The sequence below is a fragment of the Episyrphus balteatus genome, chromosome 2 (assembly GCF_945859705.1).
Source record: "Episyrphus balteatus chromosome 2, idEpiBalt1.1, whole genome shotgun sequence".
NCBI lineage: Eukaryota > Metazoa > Arthropoda > Insecta > Diptera > Syrphidae > Episyrphus > Episyrphus balteatus.
In genome coordinates this window covers 94,511,528-94,536,926 of record NC_079135.1, presented here as the reverse complement: position 1 = coordinate 94,536,926, position 25,399 = coordinate 94,511,528, and the positions used below count along the sequence as shown (strand labels likewise).

Below are 25,399 nucleotides of genomic sequence, written 5' to 3'. Positions count from 1 at the left end.
TGAACAAAAGCCTCTATTTTTGTTTGTATTTTTGCTCTGAAAAACCCTGTTTTGTTGAATTAAAATTGTAATATTTTGCGATCTAACTGCAACTTTGGAAACTTTTATACTTTTTTGAAAACTACAATAACAGGGCAACTTTTTAAAATAATAAACCATTCCCACACAATACAAATTTTTTTTGTGGTGTTGCTCTCAAATAAAAGTTAGAAATTGATTTTTCATAAAACTTGAAACTGTTAGTTAATTTGCAGCGAAATGGCATATGAAATAAAAAATATTTTAATTTGTTAATTGTCCCTAATTATTTGGCAATGTTTAAGTAAAAGAATTGTAAAAAACAAAAATCAATAATGGGCGCAAAGAAGCAAAATACTGTTGCAAAGTAGGGATTTTTCAAAATTTCAAAAGAATTGCATTAAATCGAAAACCGTAAGGAATTGGGATGAACAAGTTACCAAATTCTGAGAGCCCTTAAGATCCCGTATCAGCATACTTCGTTTGATCCATTACTTTTGGGACACCCTGTAGATCCAAGTGTGAGTTTGGACCTAAAGACCTAGCTGGCCAGTTTTTGGTGTTAAGTAATATCTGCATATGTATGTTTGTATGTTGGTATCTTTATCTGTTGAGCGATGAAATAACATCATCGAGTCACCAATAAACAGGTTTAATTATGATTAAATTGTGGTATCACACTATTTGAACTATTTTTGTTTGTTGATCCGGGCATTTTCGGAAGAGACAAGTTAATTGGTATCGCTGTTGTTTTGTTTATTGCCAGTGAAGATTAAAGACACTCTCCTCCGGTTTCACTTTCGCGACAACAGGTTGAAGTTGTTTGTTTGATGACACAACGAAATGGTTCTACATATTTCCGACTGGCGGCGGCATGCAGTTTGTCTTATCAATCATTTTTTGAGAAGTAGGAACTAAAACAAAACTTGTCTAAAATTTTCCATTTCATTTACCAAAAAATTTAGTTGGGTAGTCAAGTTCGTAATTTTTAATTCATGCAAACTAGTAGAAGAAGTGCCTAGCAGACAATGTATTCAAAGCTAATAACAATTTTGCTACTATAAAGCTTTAAAGAAGCTATATTAGCAGTGGCGTACGTTGAGTCGCCGTGGCCCCGGGGCAATACTACATTTTGGGGCCCCTTTGATATTCGGGTGCCCCTAAGATACAAAAAAAAGTACGTATTCACCATAAATTTTTTTGTATGGATTATTTATTTTAAGGTTTATTTTAATGTTTTAATATGCACTTTGCTATACTTACTTCAAATTAATTTTGGGGCCCCCAAAAATTAAATATTTAGAGGTTCCTAAAATAAATTTTTTTTAGCTTAAAATTGATAGTTCTTGGGGCCTCTGTTCTGAAGTAAAATGTACTCCTTTGATTTTCCATCATCGAACATAGTTTATTTCTTTTGGGGCCCCTGAAAAATTATTTTTTGGGCCTCAAAATTAAGTAATATAATTTTTTTGGAGCCAAGAATTAATAGGTGTTGGGGCCTCTGTTCTGAAGTAATATTCGGAATGCCACCAATAACGTAATGTTTTGTTTTGGGCCCTGATTGTTTTGAACCACTGAAGTAATAGCTTTTGAGGATCCTCAAATAATATTTGTCATGCCATCAGAAATTTTGATGAATATTTTTGGGCTCCTTAGTAATAGATTTTGGGGCCCCAAATTAATATTTGATTGCCTCTCAACTAACGGGGTTCCTGAAAAATTATTTTTTGGGACCCTTCAAATAATATTTTTAGGGCCCCGAAGTCATATTTTTTGGGGCTCTTAAGTAATATTTAGTAGTCCATCATCAAATATAATTTAATTCAAAAAACATTTTTTTTAAATTTATTTTTTGTTTTGACACCCTGAAGTAAACGCTTTTGGGGGCCCTGGCCTGAAGTTGTTTGCTTCTGTAAGGCTTAATAGAAGCAAAATTAATAGTTGGGAAGTGCTAATGAAGAGATAAAATAGGAACCTACTTCCTCTCCTGAAAAAACAATTTTGCTTCTTTAAAGCTTTACAGACACTTCTGTTGCTTCTGTAAGGCTTAATAGAAGCAAAATTAATAGTTGGGAAGTGCTAATGAAGAGATAAAATAGGAACCTATTCCCTATCCTGAAAAAAACAATTTTGCTTCTTTAAAGCTTTACAGACACTTTTGTTGCTTCTGTAAGGCTTAATAGAAGCAAAATTAATAGTTGGGAAGTGCTAATGAAGAGATAAAATAGGAACCTACTTCCTCTCCTGAAAAAACAATTTTGCTTCTTTAAAGCTTTGCTTCTATAAGGCTTAATAGAAGCAAAATTAATAGTTGGGAAGTGCTAATGAAGAGATAAAATAGGAACCTATTCCCTATCCTGAAAAAACAATTTTGCTTCTTTAAAGCTTTACAGACACAACTGCTGCTTCTGTAAGGTTTTATAGAATTAAAACTGTTAGTTGTGATTCCTACATTTGCGCAGTTGAGAGTCTTCGCGTGTTATCATGATAAAATTGTCGTTAACTCATTAATCTTGACAATCTTGCTTCCATAAAATGCATCAACTTTATGTCTTGTTGAAAGGCACACAATCATAGATTGATTGTCATTGTCATCCATGTTTAATTTTGAAAGAAAGAAAAAATTATATTCAAAATGGTCCGAATACATTAAAGTGTCAGTCAAACTACAATCCACAAATCAGTCTACTAACAAAAGCAGAAGCTAAAACAATTTTTAGCCATCATGCAAAGTGAAACTTTAGCTTTTCTTTTTGTCACGCAAGTCCCATCAACTTTTATGATCATTGCATCTATTCATCATTTGTATACAAATTGTAAATACAAAATTTTTCAAAATCACAGAAGATAATCCTGTCAAACATATAACAACAGCCATTCAACTTTTTATGGTCTTTTGAAGAGAGTTATAGTGTTGTTAATTTATTTAAAATAACTTCATTTACATTTGGGTAGCTGATATTGAGCATAAGAAACAAAAGAATAACATGTCATTAGACTTAACTTAAATAATTAGCAAGTTTTTTTTGTTTTTGTTAAGCTCATCAGTAATTACGTAATAAATTCTTGTTTTTAAGTCAGAACTGTTGATTGTTTAAAAAGTTATCAAATTTTTAGCTTTAAGCAAGCTTATAAAATCGTTTATGCTAATGCTTATTTTTAAAATAAAATTTATCAAATTCTCCAATATACCCAATAAATTGTTACGCCACTGTCAGTTATGCCAAATTTGGGAAACAATTACTTTTATTATTCAATGCAGTTTTTATTGCAGTGGCGGTATAGTGGTGACGAGGTGGCGACTTGTATGCACGCTATAGCGGATACCATCAAGACCAACCGAAATTATATGCAGAGTCAATGATCTGAGTTGTGAAGCCCTTTCTTGAGTCATAGAGTTTGGACTTTGGAGAGAGCCACCTGTGTGTACGTAGTTGCAAATAAAATGGAATGTTGTATGTTCAGTGTTAGTTTCCCTACCTTTGTTGTTGGTGCAACCGTACTTATTCACCTTTTATTTGTTATTGAATCATATGCAATATAAAATTTCGGTTGCAGAAAATTGTTCAATATGGCGTTAAATTGAGTTCGATTAAGACTATGCACGAAAATGTTAAATATTTTATACGGATCATTACTAACTGCACTATACTAACAGAAATTTTATATTTTTTCTCCAAAGGTGCTACTCCCTGAATACAAAGACGGAAGCTTTTTTGTAGGAATTTTAATGGTTTTTAATTGGCTTAGTTTTAAAAATAAAGGTCACGGCTCTGATTCGGAACTTTGGGTAGATTACCACTATTTGTTCAAGAAATAAGCATTTTCTATTGACAGCTTCAATAAATAAAAAACAAATCAAAATACGCATACGCCACAGTGACCGCCCAAGTAACAATTTAGCTTTCATAAGGGTCAATGCAAGCTATTTTTTGGCTTTCATAACAAGAAGGACAGGTCTTATGCAAATCATTTTGGCGCATTTTACCGAAATTGCATAGGACTTTCCTTCACAGGTAATCCACAAACTAATAGCTTGTGACAAACAGCTTAAAATGGCCTTACGAAGGTCTTCCTGCAGAGGGTTTATCTAATGCACAAACCGGGTTACTTGCGTAGCATGTTATAATAAGGCCTTATAGAAGTTGTTGTAGGTGTTGTAGAAAATGTTGAATTTATGCATAAAAAAAAAGAATTAATTGAATTGTATTTCATTTTTTTTATTTTATTTTGATTTTTTCTGTTTTGCATTTTCTACATAATATTTTATTTATTTAAATTTTTTCCTATTTTGTTTTGTGATTTGTGATGAGAATATTATTTTAATTGAAAAAGAACACATTTTTTTTCATCACATGGCCCGGCCAGGAATCGATCCCACTTACCTCTGCATACCAAGCCAGCACCTTACCAGTAAGTAGACCATACTCGAATATTATAGATGAGTGGATAATTGGGAGCTAATTGAAACCTCACATTGAAATGCAATGTTTTTTTCTGATGCATACTTATAGGTGAAAACATTGCATACTTACAAGAACCTCTTGGAACAGGTCTTATAGAGGCCTTCTGTCACTTGAAAATACAAGGCTTCTTTAAACGGTTCAAACAGGTCTTATAAAGGTCTTCTTTAACTGATATTTACAAGGCTTCTTCTTAACACTTCTAGATAGCCTTAAGGAGACCTCCTTTCTTTCCAAAATGGATGACTTGCATAAGTAAGCCTTAAACTAAACGTATACAAACTATAGCTTGTCGAATCGAACAAAATGGACCTTATGCAAGTAAAATTGTTACTTGGGCGTATAAGCTAATTTTTGTAAGCAACTTATAAAAAACTGCACACAGCACTACTCGAATACAATATGTAGTTTGAAATATATTATTTTCACTTAAAATGTAGGAAAAATTAGCTACAACATAATTTCTAAGCAATTAAAAGTTGCAATTTTTTTTTTTTTAGTAAAAACTCGACCTTGACTTCAAATGCATGCCAAATACCCAAATTTTAATATTTTCAAACTCTCATACGTATTTCTGCGGAATAAGCAATTGTTCTAAATTTTAACTGAAAACATTTTAAACTGCTAAAGATCCCGACTAACAAATTTGCTTCTATAAAGCGTTACAGGTGGTAATTTAGCTCCTGTAAAGCTTTATAGAAGGGATAATGTTTGTTGGGATATGCTGCGGGCCGCTGAGATACTTTTTTTTCACAAGGCGCGTACTGAGATTCACTGTAGACTCGCCGATTGTAAATTTATTTTTTTTGAAATAATACTTACATATCTGCCTAAAAAACATACCTAAACATTTTTTTCTGACACCTTCCAATTAAGAAAAACATAAAAAAGCACTTTTAGTGCATAGCTATCTGCCTAAAAAACATACCTAAACATATTTTCCTGACACTTTCCAATTAAGAAAGTGAAAAAAAAATTAGTGTAATCTAAGGGGAGATAAAAAAAAGATTATGGTGAGTTACGCTTTTAGAAAACGATTCGAAAAATTACACTGGTCAGCAACGGATATAGAGCAAGAACCAAACCCTCTATTTCAAAAGGAATTTTGTGTGCTGAGTCCGAATCTGAAGTCAAAATTTCACTGGCACGTCACGTTTTTGAAATAATTGAATATTAATAGGTCAAAAACGCGTATTTTTGGGTACATTTGACATCGAATTACATCACCGTTAATTTTTTTTTTGTAAAACTACTTATGCAATCTCAAAACGCCATATTAACACGTCCCAGAGGTATTTATATTTTTTTTCTCAAAGATATTGAAAAAAGAATTTATGATAGATATCTCAAAATCTTGATTATTTTTTTCAAAGTAATGAATGGTTTTTTGAATCAAATTCCATCTTGCGTCTTCTGATTTGGACTTATAAAGAGCAACATATCACGGAAAATATATATTTTTGACTAAACATAAAAAAAAAACTCAATTAAAAAGTAGTTTTTGAAGCTTTATAGCGAAAATAGTGATGAGTATAGCTCAAAAACTAGACGTGATAGAAAAAATCTGTTAACAGTTTTGAATTCAGCACACTAAAGTCAATCAAAATCACCTTATAAAGTTCTTGCTCCCGACTTTTTTTTAGTTTTTTTGCCGACCAGTGTTATTTCTAACGAAGAATATTTCCTTTTTTAATTTTCTGACAAGGAATATTCAATGTAGCCGCATATTTACGGATGAAAAATGTTTCTTTTCGAAAGCTTTCGGATGAAAAATATTGCACTTAAACAAATAGCTCACAATTTTTTTTTGAAACATGTTTGGAAATATTAATCATTTTTATACCAAGTTTTATTTAATAAACGACTTCGTGAATTTGAAAAAAATTTTATGATATGCATGCAAGAAGTTCTTATAAAATTATACTTTTTTAATTTTTCATATTTTTAACATTACAAACATATCGAGCCTTTTCCTATTTTTTTTTTTTAAAGTATGTATATTGTAAACATTTTTTTTATCAACACCTCAAATCAAGAATTAAATAAAATAATAATAATAAAACATTTTTTTTTCAATTTAATTTTGTTTGAAAGACAGTCAAAAACAAAAAAAAAAACCAGTTCTTTGCGCGGTGCCGTAATTAATGATTTTCGATTTTTTTTTTCCACAAAAATAAATGTCACTGTTACAAGTTTTTTAAATATAACACTTGAGTTTTTAACGGAGCCGTTTTTTTTTGAGAAAATAAACTCTTTCCAAAGCTGGTTGTACCTTTATTTCGTAATTTGTGTCCTTAAAATTTTCAAATATTTTGTTCGATCTTCAAAAACGCTGTTTGTTTGTCATTTCAAAAAAAATAAGCAAATTTAAAAACTCTTCATACATTGAACTGACTGTTAAGACTGTTTGATTTGTATCTCAACTTTTATTTTTCTTTGTATGCATAACTTAATAGTTCTTATAACGAAAGTAAAAAGATTAAAACCGTAAAGTAGAATAATTTTGAAAAATATTTAAATTAAAAGGCGTGAAATGTAAAAAAGAGTTAAGTTCAAAGGTTATATTTTAATTAAGTTATTTTTTTTTTTAATAAAAATAAGCATTAGATTGATATAAAAGTTGATTCTATAAACATGTTATATATAATTTGGAATAACATAAGGCACAAAAATTGTAAAATAATATTATTTATGGATGTGGAATAACACCATGCTAAAAACAACATTAAGTTAATATTCAAATAAACTGCAGTTAAATCGTATTTTATTATTAACTGCCACTAATTTTAATATTTCAAGAAATAATCCGTTTAATTACAGTTTTTCAATCAATAAATATAACGATTCATTTGATTCAATATTACATCGTACTTAAACATCATCCTAATGTAAGTGCACATTTAAATACCACACGTCCTAAAAACGCTTAAAAACAATATTTTTCTTTGAAGATATGAAACTATCAACCCTCAAATTGCGCATGACTTCCATATCTATTAAAAGAAAATTTGGCGCGAAAAAAATTTTTCATCTACCATATCTTCCTTCAACATATATAAAATGCAACTTAAAGGTTTCCTTTATACCTAAAAATCAACCTACCATCTTCATTCACCTCACTAAAGTCTAAACACACACACATTCCATTCAGCCTTAAACATCACTTCCTTTTTCTCTGCGGTGGTGATTGCTTGCTTTACTCCCAATTCCCAAATCGAATCAACTAGTCATCAAAAAGCCATGAGTGTAGTTTCATCTCATTAAAGTATTTTGCTTCAATGCACCGAAAAGTGATTCTCATTTTCATCCACTAACCGAGAGAGACATATAAAAAGTGAAGTACAACAAAAAAGTAAAAGAAAAAAAAAAAACAATTTGTTGTTGTTTTTTTCTTCTTTTTCTATAAATTCAGACGCATAACGCATTCAACAGTTTACCGGTTGATAAACAACAACAAAAACAATACAAAATTCCCAAAACCACCCACAACAATCCGCCAAAACTCTCTCAAAATCCTCAAAATCACTCTTTAAAATCATTCTGTTAACACTCTGTTAACTCTCTGTTAATAACATTTTTCTTGTTTTGAGTGGAATTCGATATCTCTTGTATTTTTCCCAACTCTCATCGAATGTGGTTTGGTAACTATGGATTCTTACATGTGGTTTTGTATCTTTTTTCCACTCAATTCAGATGGCAACAGCCATCCGTATCCGTGGCTCTTATAGCAAAAGTAGTTAGCAGCAGTAGCGGCAGCACCTGTGGTAGATGGTTAAAGGTGGCAAACAAAATCAGTGCATCGGTGTCTCTTGAATGGAATTGTTGGTTCACTCGGGTGAATAAAAATATACAAAAAAAAAGATATTATTTAAAAGGCATAGAAGTAGTTTGTCTCATACAAAAGATACGTGGATTAAATTAAATACAAAAAAAAAAGTATCTGAAGACATTACTTACTTGACTTGCCAGCACGACATAAATAACTTAACATCGAAACGGAATTTCATGGTACTTCACGTGATAGTGTAATAAAGTTTTTTTTTTTTTAATTTATTTTTAAATTTTTTATATCTTTGAGTTTGAAAAGTAAAAGTGAAAAATTAAGATACAAAATTTTTCAAAAAAAAAAAAAAAAACTTCGCGTGTGCTTGAAAAAATTCTTTTAATCGAATTTTTAAGATACAATATCTTATCTAAGAGATTTATCAACAATTCATCAATTTTTTTGGAATTAACAAAAAAAATATCTGAGATATTTTACAATCGAACGAGAAACTCTGCAAAGTTTGTTTCTGAAGATTCATCATCTTTGCAAAAAGGACTATCGACATTGCTGCAATAATGCTTCCGGTAAGTTTTGGATATAGGTAGTATAAGTTAGTTGACTCTGCTCGTATGTGAACCCATTTCGCTGATGCAGAGTATGATTGCTTCCGAGAAAAAAAAAATGCGAATAGCAAAAAAATATAAATCCAGATACAAATCCGTTTTTGTATCTTTAAGTGCTACTAACCCAGAAGGTAGGTTATACAATGCAATCATCATCTCGTTGAAGTTGTAGAGTCGTTCGTTGTGGTTGTCGTCGTCGTTGTAGGTAGAGGAGAGTTCGTTTGCCTCCTCTCTGGTGGTATCCAAAGCTTTTAGTTGAACGAGGGGGGCGCATTAAGGCACTTGAGGATTGATGCTGTTATTGTTTCATCTATTTTTGTGGCTGATGGAGTGGAGTATATATTATTGAAGGCAGATTTTTTTTGCGCGCTTTTGTATACTCTTGATGGATACCTCTTGCTAACCTCTTTGAAATTGAAGAGCTCCTCGCTGCTGTTTGATGCTGCAAAAGTATAAAATATTTATAATGCCATACTAGAGGTTGTTTAAAAAATTGCTTGGTTCGAGAGTGCAAAACTACTTTCATTTTCCATTTATGTTTTGTGTGTTTGCATTGGGCGATACAAGTTGTTTTAGTTTTTTTTTTCTTCTTGTATTTATTATAAAAAAATGTACAGAGATATATTTTATTTTTCGTGTTGGGGGTTTTATTTTTTTTTTTTTTCTTAAACCAGTTTTATGCGTAAAATTATAAATGCATTAACAAAAAAAAGAAAATATATCTTACAATGTTTTGAATTTATTTTTGCTATTAATATCTTATTGGGGCATTAAGCTAAAAGTGACAGAATGATTGAGGTTTGTGGCCCAGTATTTTAAATCAAATCGAAGGATTTCTTAGGTTTATTCATCATAAGATTTGCTATTATTTCAATTTAACATTGAAAAATTGTAAATAAAAAATAATACAATAGCAATAGAAGAAGAGGTCGTTTACTTTGTTTGTTATTATGATATTTTTATTTGTAAGTTAAACAATCAAAGCTAATGAATATTTCTTTTTTTTTTCATTTTAGCTATTTTTGATAACATCTTAACAAAGATTTAATCTTCTTTTCAATCGTGCCCAGTTTTTTTCAAACTGGGAAACAAGTTTTTGTTTTTCACACAAAATAAACTAATTTTTGGATTCTCTGAGATACATTTATAACATACTTGAATGCAATTATTTTTTTTTTTAATTTGATTTTTATTAGTTTTTCGGCTTTTTGAAGAAAAAAAAATCATTGGTTGGAGAAGACAAATAAGATAATCAACTAATAGGAAAAATTAAGTTTTTAGGAAAACAGCCTTCAAAGTATTTTGGCGTAAAATGTTACCTCAATTTGTAAGTTATGCATTCTCTGTCATTTTTCTTTAAAAACAAACAAAAATCCACCCTTTTCCATCACTTGACGTATGGCGTATACGTAACATTTTGTCTATACAAAAACTGACCGTAAGACCAGTGTTGATCGTTGATAAATTAATTGAAGGTTAGGTTAGGTCATAAATGGTCTTTAAAAATTTTACATGTAATATTTGAAACTCACAGAATTACATTTGAATGTTTAAAACAATTCCAAAATTCATACTAGTATGCCTTCTTGTTATTAATTTTTTTTTGCAATTACTAGTGAAACTGCCGGCTTCGCATGGGACTTACTGTTTATTAATTGCCAGACAACTTCTGGTGGAAGAAGGGTGTTTAAATGACAAAAGTTTTAACAAGTTTCTTTGAAAGCACAACAAAATTTAAAAACAATAAATTTAGCTATATTTTTTATTAGTACATCATCGGATTCCAATGAATATGGGTAGAAGTAATTACGCTTCTTCATCCAAGTTGTAATTAAAAAAATCATTCATTTAAGCACGCCCCATGTAAATCTTAAGATAATAACAACATTTTAAGCAAATCAGCTATAAACCCTTCCCCAAAGTTAAAGTCTCTACTTTTATGTGTAAATTTATTAAGTCCAATAAAATAAGTCAAAATTAAAGTTTTCTTTCCATAAAAAAATTGGTGAAAAACTCTTATATTGCTAAACTTACAACTTTTTATTGGCCTTTTTTTCAAACTAGTATAGTGATTTAAATAAATTTCTCTATTTAACATTTTTCTACAAAAAATTTTTATTGTAACAAAAATGTGACACAAAATTGTCAAAGACTAAAAAAAAGTTGTTTATTGAGATCTCTACTAAGCTTCACGGGATCACTCGGTAGGGTTATCTGATTGCGTGAATATCCAGTAATCGCTCAGTCAAATGGAAAAAAAATTATCACTTAATATTGAGTTAAGAGAAAAAATGTTCTCCACGCTGATTGTCAACGATTTTAAAACATACTCAAGTGCAAAATCAAAATTTGTACTTGTCTTAATCAAGGAAGCAAAACAATTCTAGCCATTTCTTTTTTACTTGCTACTTAAGGGCAAATCCAAAAAAGTGTTTTTTGTCATAGCGTCCGTCTTATAAATATGTTTTATATAAATGGTTTTTATGGAATTCTAAAAAATGTTTGTTTTTTTTTTTTCTCTTGAATAGATGGTATACCCAATACCCATCCCACAATTTTTTTTTTGAAGAATTGCAATTTTTTAAACATGAGTCTAACGATTTTGATTAATCCTTGCACACATAAAAATCTTCAATTTAATATCAAAGCAAAGTTATATAGTGGAGTAACTAAAGCTCAAAAATTGGCAATATTAGGGAACCCGGCCGAACAGCTTAGATTTTGATGATCTTTTTTTTCAAACGTCGGTAATTAGAAATACTTTAAAGTCTATAGATTAAAAATTGCCGGTGTTGCCGTTTTGATTTTTTAAATTTAATTGAAGATTTTTGTGAACAAAAACAAATTTTTTTCAAAAATTTTTCTTAAATTTCATAAATTAACTGATGCCAAAAGATTGTCTAGGAAATTCAAGGAAAAAAAATATATGGGAGTGAGGGACAATCTTCCATAGTTCAAGCAATAGATGCAATTTTCTTATTAATTGACTTCAAACACAAAAAAAAATATTTGAACACAACGGCAACACCTACAATATTCAAATATACATTTTTTAAAAGCTAGAAGCTTAGTAATATATGTAAAATTAAAATTAAGTTAATTGAATGAACGGCTTTTGAAAGAATGGTAATTGAACTCAGATTTTTGAAACAAAAAAATTATTGAAAAAATTTTAACATGTCGTTTTTTAAACTTGGTCGTAATATAAAATGCATTTATTTTCAAATTTTTTTGGACGCATTTATTATGACTTTAAATTATAAAAGGAAATGTCAATATGTATTACGATTTATGAAAAAAATTAAAAAGTATTTTCTTTTCGAAGAACTTTTTTTAATAAAAGTTTTGAAAAAAAATGTAACTTATTTTTTCTTTTTAAGTTCAACATCTAAGCATAAAATTATTTTTTATTCATTTAATAACCCTTACTGTTGAAAGTTAAATAGCAAAAATTTAAAGTTCCTATTTACCACAGTCTTTGAGAAAATTAATTATTTCAATGCAAAAATTCAGTTTTAATAAAACAAAACCATTGAAATTGAAGTAATTTTTCATTTTTTTTTTTCAAAAGTGTGATATATTTACCTTTTTTGCTTCGAAATTCAACTGATAATATGGCCAAAAATTTTTTTAAAATAAATTCATATTTTATTAGAAAAAGTTTGGAAAAAAGTCATTTTAAATTTTTCTATAACATTTTTTTTTTAATTCTGAGTTTGAGGACCATTTTTTCAAAAAGTCTTGATCAAATTTAGTGGATTTAAATTCAAGAGATAAGAATGAGCTTCTGGCTTTTTAAAAATGTATCTTAAAATATTGTAGATGTTGCCGTTGTTTTCAAAATATTTTTTTTGTGATTGAGGTCAGAATGTTAGAAAATTGCATTTATCGCTTGAACGATGGAAGATTGTCCCTTACTGCCTTTTATATATTTTCCTTAAATTATCTAGAGAATTTTTTGCTATCATTTGTTTTATGAAATTTAAGCAAAAAAAATGGTTTTGTTAAAAAAGAATTTAATTTTAATTTAAAAAAATAATACGGCAACACCGGCAATTTTTAATCTATAGACTTTAAAGTATTTTTAATTACCTACGTTTGAAAAAAAAATCGTCAAAATCAGAGCTGTTCGGCCGGGTTCCCTAATAATTTGCTTTAGTTACTCTACTAATAAAAGATTTTAGTAAAATATCATTGGTCAAAGGGTGTTTTTTTCAGTAAAGAGGAAATGCAATTTTCTTGCACTGAATTTTAATTTAAGAGGATTCCAGGTATATGGCATACAATACCTATTAATTTTTTTTTTGTTGGTGAATCTAAGAAAAATTTAAATAACTACTATAAGTCCCTTATACGCTATATACTTTTGAAAGTGCTTATCTCATATTTTAGCTTTTCCCTTAAAAAGAACACTTTTACCTTAGATAATAATATTCCTCACATTTTGTTTTCATGCAAAATAGCTCTTGTTCCCGCACTGTCTTCCACGACTATACTAACTAGCATGTTTTTTCTTCTGAAAACCAAAAGGTATTATCACAAGTGAAGATTAAATAAAAAAAAAATCTGTCTCCAATCACTATGGGATAGTGGAGCAATGGAAAAATATAATCATATCGTAAAATATATTATTTAAATAAAAACCTGAATTCAATGCAAAATTTCGTTTCTTTCTCCTGAAGGGAAACAGTTTGCAAAATAAAATTTTTCTTAAAAAAATGTAGAAAATAATCAATTTTAAGTTCTCATCCAAAAACTTTAGTTAAATTGATATAAACACTAAAAATGTTAATTTTTGTCCGTGTTCCGCTCATTTTATGCAGGAATGTATTTATTTTCCTCTGAAAGAAAAATACTTTGTAACAAAAGTTTTAAGTGTTTGATGTCGAAATATCGCAATAAGAAACATTACAGTATTCTTTTAGACCTTTTCTATTAACGTTTCGTTAAATATTTTTATAAGTTATATATAATTCAAATCTATAGGATGGTAAAATTGTTCCCTACACTTTTACAGAAGCTTAACTAAATAAAAAACATCACCGAAATAAATTTAAAAAAAAAAAACACTCATACGCCCCAGTGATCTATATAAAATTTACAAAATATGCACTTATGTACTTTGAATACTTCAAATTAAAGACCATCAATTCAATAACTTTCCATTCAATTTAATAAATTGGATAAATGTCATCTATGGATGACTTGAATTCGGAATAAATTTTAATTTGCAAACGAGGCCTGTTGTCTTAAAAAAGAAGCGTTAGACTTTTTTTTGCTTTTATTGGTAGGTATTAAAAATACAATGCTCAGTTCAGAAGTCAATCTCAAAAGTCATTTAAGAATAAGACACATATGAAATTAGTTTTCTCAATCTTTTCAAAAAAAAAAAAAAAAATTATTATAAAGGGTAAATGTCAAATTCTGTTCTTTTATTCATCAACTACATATTAACATACCAAACGCTCTCCAAAGTTCAATAGCTTGAAACAAATATGAATGTATTTGACCACAAATTATAACCACATTTGCATCCTTTAAAAATTAAAACAACATTTATGTAGATCAACCAATAAACATCTTATCTTTAAAAAAGTTTCAAATTGTATAACCAGTATCTATTCAAACGTGCATTCATAGATCTATTAAAACATCACCATGTTTGCTTTAAATGTATAATACTTGCATAAATATATACGGATAGCATCTTTGCAAAAATTAACAACCATGTCTAGCTATGAAAAATGAAAGCTGCTATTGACACTATACCTCCGACTGAGTCGTAAGAAAAATTAAACGAAAGTGAGAAATGCATCGTTTTGTTTTTATTTGTCGTTGGAACAAATCAATACGAAAAAATAAATAAAAATGTTAAATTTATTTTGCAACATTGATATAATAATTTCAATTGTGAATAATTTATTCACAAAAATGTATCGGAAAATAAAATTTCTCTTTGAATAATAAATGTGTGTACCTTCAAAATACATATTATTTTATGCGAATTATGTTAATTGTGCCTCTATAGCTTTAAGAGGATTACCTAGAACAAAATCATGTGTGTTATAAAAAAATATTTGAAAATTCAATGTTTCTATTGCAATTAATGGATATTTGCTTTTTTTTTTTGCAATTTATTGCTTCAAATTATAACTTTCAAATATCACTCATACACCCCAGTGAACTATGAATACAGTCACGTTTAGGGAAGCAATTTTACATATTTATTGAAAAAGATCCATACGTTGTGCATATTTAATGAATTTTTTACTAAAAAACTAAATTAAACCACATCAAAAATAGTGAATATGATGCCAAAGCAAAAGGGACTTAATAAACGATAGTTTTTTTTTTTTTTGGTTTTCATTGATCCAGATTAAATAGTTTGTGTGATTAACTCTCTTTAATGCTTTATTTTTAATTAAAATATTTGAAACAAAATTCCACATTAGGTTAGAATAAAAACACAAATATTTTTCAAATTAATAAATATCCTGCGATTAATGCAAGAAAAAACCTTGTTCTAAAAAAAGTAAGTACAGACGTATTGAATTAACATTTTCAAATTAAAAAAAAAAAAAACCTGAAAATAAAAATATTTTGAATCAAATGTGGATTTTTTTTTTTATTTGAGCCGTTAATTACCAATCAAGTACAAGGTCGTTTGGAATATTATAGCCTCAAGAAAGATACAACCGGCTTTTTTACTTTTCTTGTCTTTTTGAAGATTTTGGTTGATAAAACCTTAAAAGACTTACAATCTGATTTTATTGTCATGGACATTTATTTTTGCATTTTATTTAAATGGTATGTCTGGGAGTTGAACTTGTTGTTATTTCAACAATACTGGAAATTAATATTGGGTTAGGCGTGTTTTTCACTACTTTATGTGGGGCTGCACAAAAACGTGCTATCTTTTAGAAATTTTAAAGTTTTGCTAAGATTAAAAGAGTTTATTAAAAATACATTTGAATAAGAACTTATAAATTTTTATCTATATTTAACAAAAAACTTCCTTCACCCGAGTTATGCGGTCTTAATATAACACTTTTATGTAAAACTTTTTCAGTGTTGCAAAAAATAAAAAATAAAATTTACTGCAAAAAAATAATAATGGTAACGATCACCATGACAGTTTAATTAAATTTAAATGGAATTTAATTGATATTTCTTTTTTGAAAGTGACAGTAATATGATAAACTATGTACATTACACCACTTTTTTTTTAGGTTAATATGAGGATACTGCTAACAAGTCGCGTGCTTTAAATTAAGTGTTTGTTTTTTTTATTTATTTTTAATTGCATAGCAAAGGAAGTAAAGTATTTGTGTGGAATAGTTTTCATTTTGCAGCGTTAACAATTGTAATTATTCGAAATTATCGACTGCAATTATGTAGCAATATTACAAATTTTTAAAAAACTAAACTATTAAGAAATTAATTTTTTTCCATTGGCTTATTTTATATACGCATTTTGACTTGCGATAAGAAAGTATTCATATCCAACGCACAATAGAAATAAATTTTACAATAACGATATTAATAAAGAAACGATATAAGTAAATGCAAAAAAGTGTGTTAGCAATTAGTGTTCAAAATTGAACATTTTGTTTGTTAGTTTTTTTTTTTTTTACTAAGGTAAACGATCATTTACGCCTCCAACAAGTTTGATAAAATTTGTATTGCTAACTTTTTTAGAAAAAGCCACCTCAAAATAAGGTGATGTTCACTTCAAATTCCACCCTCTTAAAACAAAACGATTTCCGCGTAAAATAAGTGGAATCATTATAATATGAATTTTCATCTTAAAAAACCGACTAGTGACAAACAGTTGTATGATCGATGCCCAGTGGCTGCCAGTTTTTTTTTTTAATTCATTGTTTCCACATAAAAAGAAGATGATTTTCCTCCTAAATTACCTAGGTTTTTTTTTTTAATTTGCACTTACAAGAAATTAAGAAGATTTTTCCTCTTAATTAAGATGGGATTCATCTTGACAAAAAAGCATACAGACATCCTATAATCGAAAGAAGTGGAGAAGATTAAAATCTTGTATTCCTTTTAATCTTCTCCACTTCTTTCGATTATAAACTCTAAATTGGTCAATAAATCATCTTTAATATCTTTCATACAGACATCCGCTTAATTTAATACGGAATCCGCTTGTTTTTTTAGTTTAGTTGCTTTATTACACTTTAACTCACCACCATGACAATTCTTCTTGTGTCTCTTTGGGCTCAAACGAAAGAACTCCTAAACAGAATTGAACTTCTGACTTTCAGCTTTGCAGAGCCAAGAAACTTCACCAATGAGCGTACTTCGGGCACCTTGATTTTTTTTTACACTCGGGCATTCATGAAAAAATTTAAAATTTAAAAACTGAAAAAATACAACATTTTCTTATGAGATTAAAGGTGTTTCCTTAAAGGAGTGTCGCCCCATTAGTTTTGGCCTGGTTAATGCAAATACATATCGTCGCCTCAATAAAATAATGTCGTATGTTACATTCGGCTACTTTTGGGAAAACGCAATTAAAGTTCAGACTTTTTTTCTCGAAAACTGTACGGTCAATTTTTTTAAAAATATCATGACGTATAAAAAAAATATTTGTCTATTGAAATTTGTTAGAATTATTTCAATATTCCAATGCTGAAACAAATAATAGTCAATTTTCTCTAATATGCCGATGTCGTATGTAACGTTTTCACAGAAACTATTTGTTAGCCAAACACATACGACAAATTGATGACACATACGACAAAAATAAGCAAAGTTTAATTCGACACTTGTTTACGACATACGACAAAAAGATGTCAAATTCAATGCGAAAAAACATAGAAGAATGTTTTTTCTTTTAGTAATAACCCGAGTTTAGCGAAACTCGATTTTAACAAAAACATCAATGGTAAAATAACATACATCTAACTTCTAAACTTAGAATTGGTTTAGAAGCAGTTCACCTATAAAATGCTAGAATTTTTTTAATTTGGAAGTGAGATGTATGTACATATGTGCTATTTTTTTTGTTAAAATCGAGGTTTCGCTAAATTCGGATATATTACTATGGGATATACTTCACAACAAAATTCTTTCTTAAAGAGAAACTAACATAAATAGAAAAAAAAATAATAGGTACATTATTTTTAAAGCAATTTTAGAATTAATGAGATCAAAGTTTACTAAAATTAAGTTACTGTTCAAGTTGAATTAAAATTATTACAGTTTAAAGATAGCACGATAAAAGCTTCATACAAATTTCGTAGGGCCAAGTTTACATTGTCACTGGATTGGGAACATTGAAGGAACCTAAAGGATCGACATCAATGAATTCATCTTACAATATATAGTTACGTATGCTAAATTAATAAAATCATAAAACAACTATTTTATGCTCTTTTGTTCAAAGGGAACGTGTATTGAAAACAATTGAAATTTAAACTCAAAAACTAGATTTTTCAACTCGCGAACAATATTTCATACATCACATCAATCTTTTACAAAAAAAATTATTTTTTTTATACATATATCGACTTCTGATGAGCAAATTTATTTAAATATTCTTGTAGAAAATTAAATTCTCTACCAAAAAGGCCTTAGAAACTTTTTTCGTTTATATAACCGTTTAAAATATATTTGAGGTCCAAGGTTTGGGAAAATCTTTAAAAATCCGTTTTTTGATTAAAATAATCAAACGGATTGCTCCACAAAAAGGGTTGGGGTCAAAGTTCTACCGGGGTCAAAATTCTGCCGGGGTCAAAATTCTTTTGTCAAAATTCTTTTGTCAAAATTCTTTTGTCAAAATTCTGCTTTTCAAAATTTTGCTTTCAAAATTCTACTTTTTGAAATTGAATACAAAACGCGCGCTTTTGTAAATTTATTAAATTTATTTTAATAAAAATTTCCAAACCCTTTTTTAATTTTTGGCAGAATGCCTATTTGAGATTACTTACTTACATTGTTTTCGCATTTTTTTGTAATATTCATATTTTTTTGATTAATCAATTAATTAAAAAATATTAAGAAAAGGTTTTTTTTATGATAAACTTCGAAAAATAATAATTGAACATTATTTAATTAGTCAAATAAAAGTTGATATTCAAAACATTAAGGCTCAATTTATTCACTCTCCATTATTTTTAAAGGCTCCATTAAAAATTATAAAACTGTCAAATCGCATACAAATTTTAAAATTTCCCTTTTTTAATGGCGACTTTAAATTTAATGGAGTGTGAATAAATTGGACCTAAATAAGAAAAGGAATATATTTTATCACACAAAATCGTTTCTATAATTAGTTTTCAACGGTGTTTTCGTATAGATGTGAGTTATAATAAGGCCAGTACCTTCTCTAAGCAGTTTATAAATTATTTGTCATGGTTAAACAGTAAGCAGTTAAGAAAATAACAACCTAACCTAAAACATTAATGAGGTGTATTTTGGTATAGTAAACGCATATGCTATGAAAAAAAGGCAGAATTAGCAGAATTTTTTTTGTTAAAAAAAATGCTGGCAAAATTTTGAAAAGCAGAATTTTAAAAAACAGAATTTTCTTGAAAAAAGCAGAATTTTATAAATCAGAATTTTGAAGTCAGAATTTTGACCCGCTCCCCCACAAAAATAGTCTTATACATTTTTTTTAGTAATTTAAGAGTATTTAAAAGATATTCGAGGTCAAAGTTAAAAAAAAAAAAATAGAACATAATTTTTTTACTTTTCAAAATTTTCTATTTAACTGAAAAGTCATTGTTATCAAATTAGCAACATGTATTCTTGTAGGAGCTTAAACGTTCTACAAAAAAGTCCTTCGCATCAAATTGATTGCTTTAACCGTTTAGAAGATTTTCGTATCCGAATCCTAAATGCCCAATGATTTCAATAGTTTTCTTATGAAAATTGGATTTGGATACGAATATCTTTAAAAAGGTTAAAGCAATCAATTTTATGCTCAGGAATTTTTTGTAGAACGTTTAAGCTCCTACAAGAATACAAGTTACTAATTTGATAATAATGACTTTTCAGTGAAGTAGAAAATTTCAAAAAGTAAAAAAAAATGATATTTTTTGACCCACCCTAATATAGGTAATACTCTTTTCTAATAACTTCGTAAACAATACAAAAAGCTTCTCTAAACGTTCCACCAGACTTCCGTTAAAAAATTTCTAGTAACATACTACACCAGATTTTACTTTCAACATCAATGGTTCTGGTTCCGTGGTATCTTTCACTTAAATTTCATTTTCATTTCCATCTATCTCCTTTTAAAGCCTTTTAATTAACTCCACAAAGAAGAAATACCACATCTCTTGCATTTAATACTTGCATGTCATCAGAAAATTACACTTGAATAAATTGAAAGCAACTAAAATATAATAATAATAATAATTGTGAAGCCTGAATTTCAATCAATATTTACATTAAACTTTCTTTGTGTTTGGTTAAATAATGTCTTATGAATCTGCAATGGAAAGTCATTAAATCACGTACTAATATAGTAAACAAAAAGACGTACGAAATCATTCGTTGTCTCCAATGTGTGACAATTCAATTTGCAAACATTACACTTTTTGAATTCAAAGTTAATATTTGAAAAAAAAAAAAAAAAACAAAAAAGATTTTTCAAAAATATAAACTCAATATAAACAAAGGGAATACTCACGAACGCACTACAATTTGACTTACAAGGCTTTCAGAAAAAGGCTATTCACCTTTGAAGGTCCGGGAGACGAAACAGATGGAGAACGTATACGAAACAGAGAAAGAGAATTGGAGTAGTATATATGCCGATTCCAAAATGAAAACGTGAACAAATTTCTAAATAAAAGAAAAACTGGTGTGTGCAGATGGAATTCCGTATTCAGGTACCACAACGATGAATTATTGGAGTTTGAACATCAAGTATTTAGATATTCTTCAGATAGGGATGCTGTATGGAATTTTTCGAATTGTAAATGGGAATGCAGTGTCACAAAGGAGGAATTTCGTATACTTGGAAGCCCTTAGAAGGAGGTGTTTGGTGGTGAATATTTTTGGAGAGCAAAAAAAAAAAAAAAGAATATAATCAAGGAAATTTCATAAGATGTCAATTTCCGGACAGTTAACATGGTTGTGAATTTCAAATGAACATTTTGGCCATCATCGACTGGTGACGAAAAGGAAATTAAACACTTTTTGGATGTAATACCTACGTTTTTTAGGAGACATCTTCTTTTATTTTAATATTTGAAAATGAAATGAAAGATGAAATATATTTATGAGAGTGGAAGGCTACCAAAGGAATTTTGCTTCCAAACGGTTTCTGTCGATTTATTATTGAACAATGAATAACCATCAGCATATTTTCGTAAATGTTTTCGTTCTTAGTAAGATATTGAGTTAAATATAATTGACCACAAAAAAGAGTATCACGCCTTAAAAAAACGACGTTCTCAGGATAAGAAGTTCAAATGTGATGGATTTGTGTAACATACACACCACAAATTGGAGTTAATAAAACTAAACAATTTCGAAACCTCTTATTGTTTTAAGGACATGGTCCAAGTTTGTTGTTTTTTATTATTTTCGGTATTAAAAAAAAAAATTATGGATTTAAATTGCGTTTTGCTTAAAATTTGCAATCAAAGGCCTAATTTAAAAGATTGAATGAGTAAAGCAATTAAAATACAAATTTGAAAGAAAATATTCTTTGTGCGTAAACAGACACAAAAATATTTTTTCTCTCGTACTTAAAGAACCATAACCTTTGCTCTCAACTTTATTCAAAAGCCTTGATTTCTTTTATATTACAGCTTAACTATCACTTTTATACAAACAATTTTTCTTTCTTAAAAACATTTATATATAAAACACCAAATTTTCAAAAGTAACTATTTTTACAATTCCATTAGTGAAAATTGTCCCCAATTATTTTTTAAAAACTAACAAAAAAGAGAAAAAAAGTTTAAGTTTGCAAAGCTTTTTACCGACTTCCAAAAAGGAGGAGGTATTCAATTCGTCTGTATTTTTTTTTTTTTTTTGTTTGTTTTTTGTTACCTCATAACTTTGGACTGAGTGAACCAATTTTGATAATTCTTTTTGTATTGGATAGCTGGTGGCTGCAATTTAGTTCAGTTCTGGCCATAGGAACTATTAGAAAAAACCTAAAAACCCAGTTTTAGACATGGAAGTCGGTTTTGTTTTTTGATAAAAATGATTATGTATATTCAAATTTTAGTGTTTTTTTTATGCCAAAATTTATTTTATTTACATTTTTTTTTTAATTTTCCGCAGGAATTTTGTTAAAGTTCTTAAAAAATGTACGCTTTAGAGCAATACATCATAAGCCATAACCTTAAGATCCAAATAAATCCTTTTATCTAATCCGTCTCCATTAATGTTTAAAGTCGTAATTAATGAAATGCACTTGATCTTTTGAAAAAAAAGTTGCTTAGAATATTAAAGCTTTTCATGTAAAATCTCATTAATGAATATGTTTAATTTAATTTAATGAAATATTTAACAAAAATATTTTAAAATTGTTTTAAAATTAAAAAAAAAAACAAGTATGCAATTTAATTTCTTGCATAATAAAGAATTTTGGGAAAAAAAAAATATTTCAAAAACTGTTGGAGCTGTTTTTTTTATAAAAGAGTTTTTTTTTTAATAAAAAATTAAAATAAAATTGGTATTTTATTTAAAAAGAAGATATAAATAGACATTTAAAATAAAGTTTCAAATAAATTCTTTGGGCCGTTATCGAAATATTAATATGTATTTCTAGATTAGGGCTATAACAAGGTTTTTGTACAAAAAATATTATTTTTGCACAAAAAATGAATGCTGTTTTGAATAAACTTTAAGAATTAAGTAGCATAAACCAAAAAAGGAGTATTTTCTTGCTTCGGCCTAATAATATGACAAGGTACTTTGTTCATACATATAACAATGAATCATTCAAATTGTTATATTATGTAGTTTTAAGATCCTTGCTGTAATTTTGAAAAAAAAATCATGTGTGCAATTCACACGTGGTAGAAGTGAAACCTTAAAAAATAATTTTTCTTGCAAAAAAAAAAAAATCAAAAAAAATCTACCTTTTTTTTATTCAATCACCTTAAAATCCATATATTTTATAACACAACCTATAACAAATTTTATATCATGTGAAAGCTTATTATTTCACCTTTTATATGAAGCTTCAATCATATTTCTACCATGCCTACAAAAAAAGTAAGAATTTTTTAAAGTCAACCATATCGAAATTTCAAACTGAGATGACGGTAGTTCCTACAGTGGTGGCTGGCCATCGGCAACAGATCTCCACAGGTGTTTTGAGGTATTTCTCAAGTTTTTTAATTTAACATTGTGTAGCTTTAGCTTGTAGTAAATGTATCGTTATGTGTTATATATCAAATAAAAGCTAATATTATCAGCATGCGTATTAAAGTTAAATAAATTTGTTATGTGCTCTATATCAAAAGATATAAAGTGTTTAGAAAAAGAACATCTTTTCACCGTTTTCTCAGAATTTTGAAAATTAATTGAAATTTTGCACAATTATAATTTATTTAATTACATATCTACTGTATAACTTTAATTCATCTATCTATTAAAACAAAAAAGTTATGATCAATTGATTTTTCGTGTCGTTTTTTCGTTTCATCTCGTTTCAAATCACTACGATACTAAAAAAGTTTTCACTACAAAAATCTATCCAAATTGTTGCATACTATGTTTCTTAAACATCTTAACTATCCACTAAGATTTTATATAAAAATTCGAACTAAATAAGAAATTAAACCTTAGAACGCAAAAGACTATCAAGAAAATAAACATTAAGTATAGATACTCCTACTCATACATAATTGAACAACTCAACATACTCATAAATTAATCTATGAATAAATGCATTTAATTCAATTGACATTAAACTAGCACTTAAGTTTTGAATACTAATTAATAAACTCTTCATGAAAGTCAAAGATTATCAACTGTAAGAAAAAAAGTAAAAAAAAAAAATACAAACCTAAATGAAAACAGCTTATTTTTTAAAAACTTTAACAACTAATATAAAAAATATAATTTAATTCCATATCTTAAATTATTATTAAGTCAATTTTAAAACTATGCGTGTTTAACTTTAATTTATGTTAAAAGTATTAACTTTATGTGGGTTAAACTAAATAATAAATTCTTGTGTAAAAAAATCAAATTATTCCATTCAGTTACCACTCATATTTAAAAAGACTAGAATGAATCACATATGAACATTAATATAAAAATGTTTGCAATTGACTTCTGGGATGGTTTAATTTATTTATTATTTTACTTATCTAAAGCAAAAGAATTCAACGTGCTTCACATGCGACTTGGAGCACTAAAAATACATTATTTCAAAGAAAATACAAAAAAACTTGATAACCTTGAAAATAACAAACATTCCTTTAGACTTTTAATGGCACGACTAAGTTTAGTCATCGAAGCAAAACGCTAAAAAAAAGTAGCCTTTAGCTTGAGTCCATGTATATGTACCACTTTTATTTTCACAAAAAAAATCAATCCACAATAAAACAAGATTATTAGCATATATTCCAATATCGCTGACAAAGATTTTAATATTAACATTTAAACTGGTATTGTTTTTTTTTTTTTTTTAATTTTTTTAAATAAAAATTATATACATTTTTAAATCAATATGCCAGAGCTTGAAATGTCAAAGAGTCAAAAGGAAATGTTAATTATTCATCACTCATGCTCTGTTGGAGAGTGAAGATGATGAGGATGATTTCGTAACAGATATATTGGCTTTTGAGGGAAACCACACACATATGAACATGAAGCTGGGAGGAATAATTTATGTTACAACTTCAATTAATCAGTCATAACAACATTCTTTACATTTTTGCAGTAATTTACAAGCTTCTCTAAAGCTCTTTCAATGATATTGCAATTAAAATAGAAATAAATTTGTATTTATAATCAAAAAAAAAAAAAACTGCACAATGTTGCTTTATTAAATTTCTATGAAAAGGTTTGTAACCTTTTGCAATTATGAGTCATAAAGACTCTTATGGCTCACTTCAAAAACCCATTACATTGTTTGAGTGTGTGTGTTTTGTAATCAAATTATATGTGCCATGAATGTCTAAGTTTTCAACAAAATCAAGATTGAAACATCTTTACTCATCAAGTAGATTTTTTTGAGTAAAATTTAAATAACAAACCTCTTCTTCATCTCCTTGACTCATAGAGTTGAAACGTGCCATACCAGGAAGACAAATGAAAACAAGAAACAAAATATTACTAAATTTGAATTACACAGAGGCTTATGAAGAAGACCTAAATAGCTAGCTTTTCTTGTCCAAAGTATATTTTGAATCTTCTTCCACCAGACTAGACAGGTCTTCAATAATTGTACAAAGATAGTCCCTGTACTTGTATCTATCTACGTGCAAACGATGATGGAAGAAGATGGTATTTATTATTATGATCGTTGTAAGCTTAAAAACCTCAATTTTGGTGTGCGACCTAAAACCTTTGAAGATTTTTTTTCT

The 25,399-nt window shown here is 28.2% G+C and overlaps 1 protein-coding gene across 1 annotated transcript in view; it reads left to right on the top strand.

Annotated features, from left to right (window-relative positions):
* The first annotated feature begins 8,575 nt into the window (after positions 1-8,575).
* The window catches only part of LOC129909582 (serine-rich adhesin for platelets), a 102,092-nt gene continuing 85,268 nt past the window's right edge, over positions 8,576-25,399 (top strand). Inside the window, exon 1 of the mRNA XM_055986656.1 lies at positions 8,576-8,831. Coding sequence (XP_055842631.1) covers positions 8,823-8,831 — 9 coding nt within the window. The 5' untranslated portion in view covers positions 8,576-8,822. The remainder of the gene's footprint in view (positions 8,832-25,399) is intronic.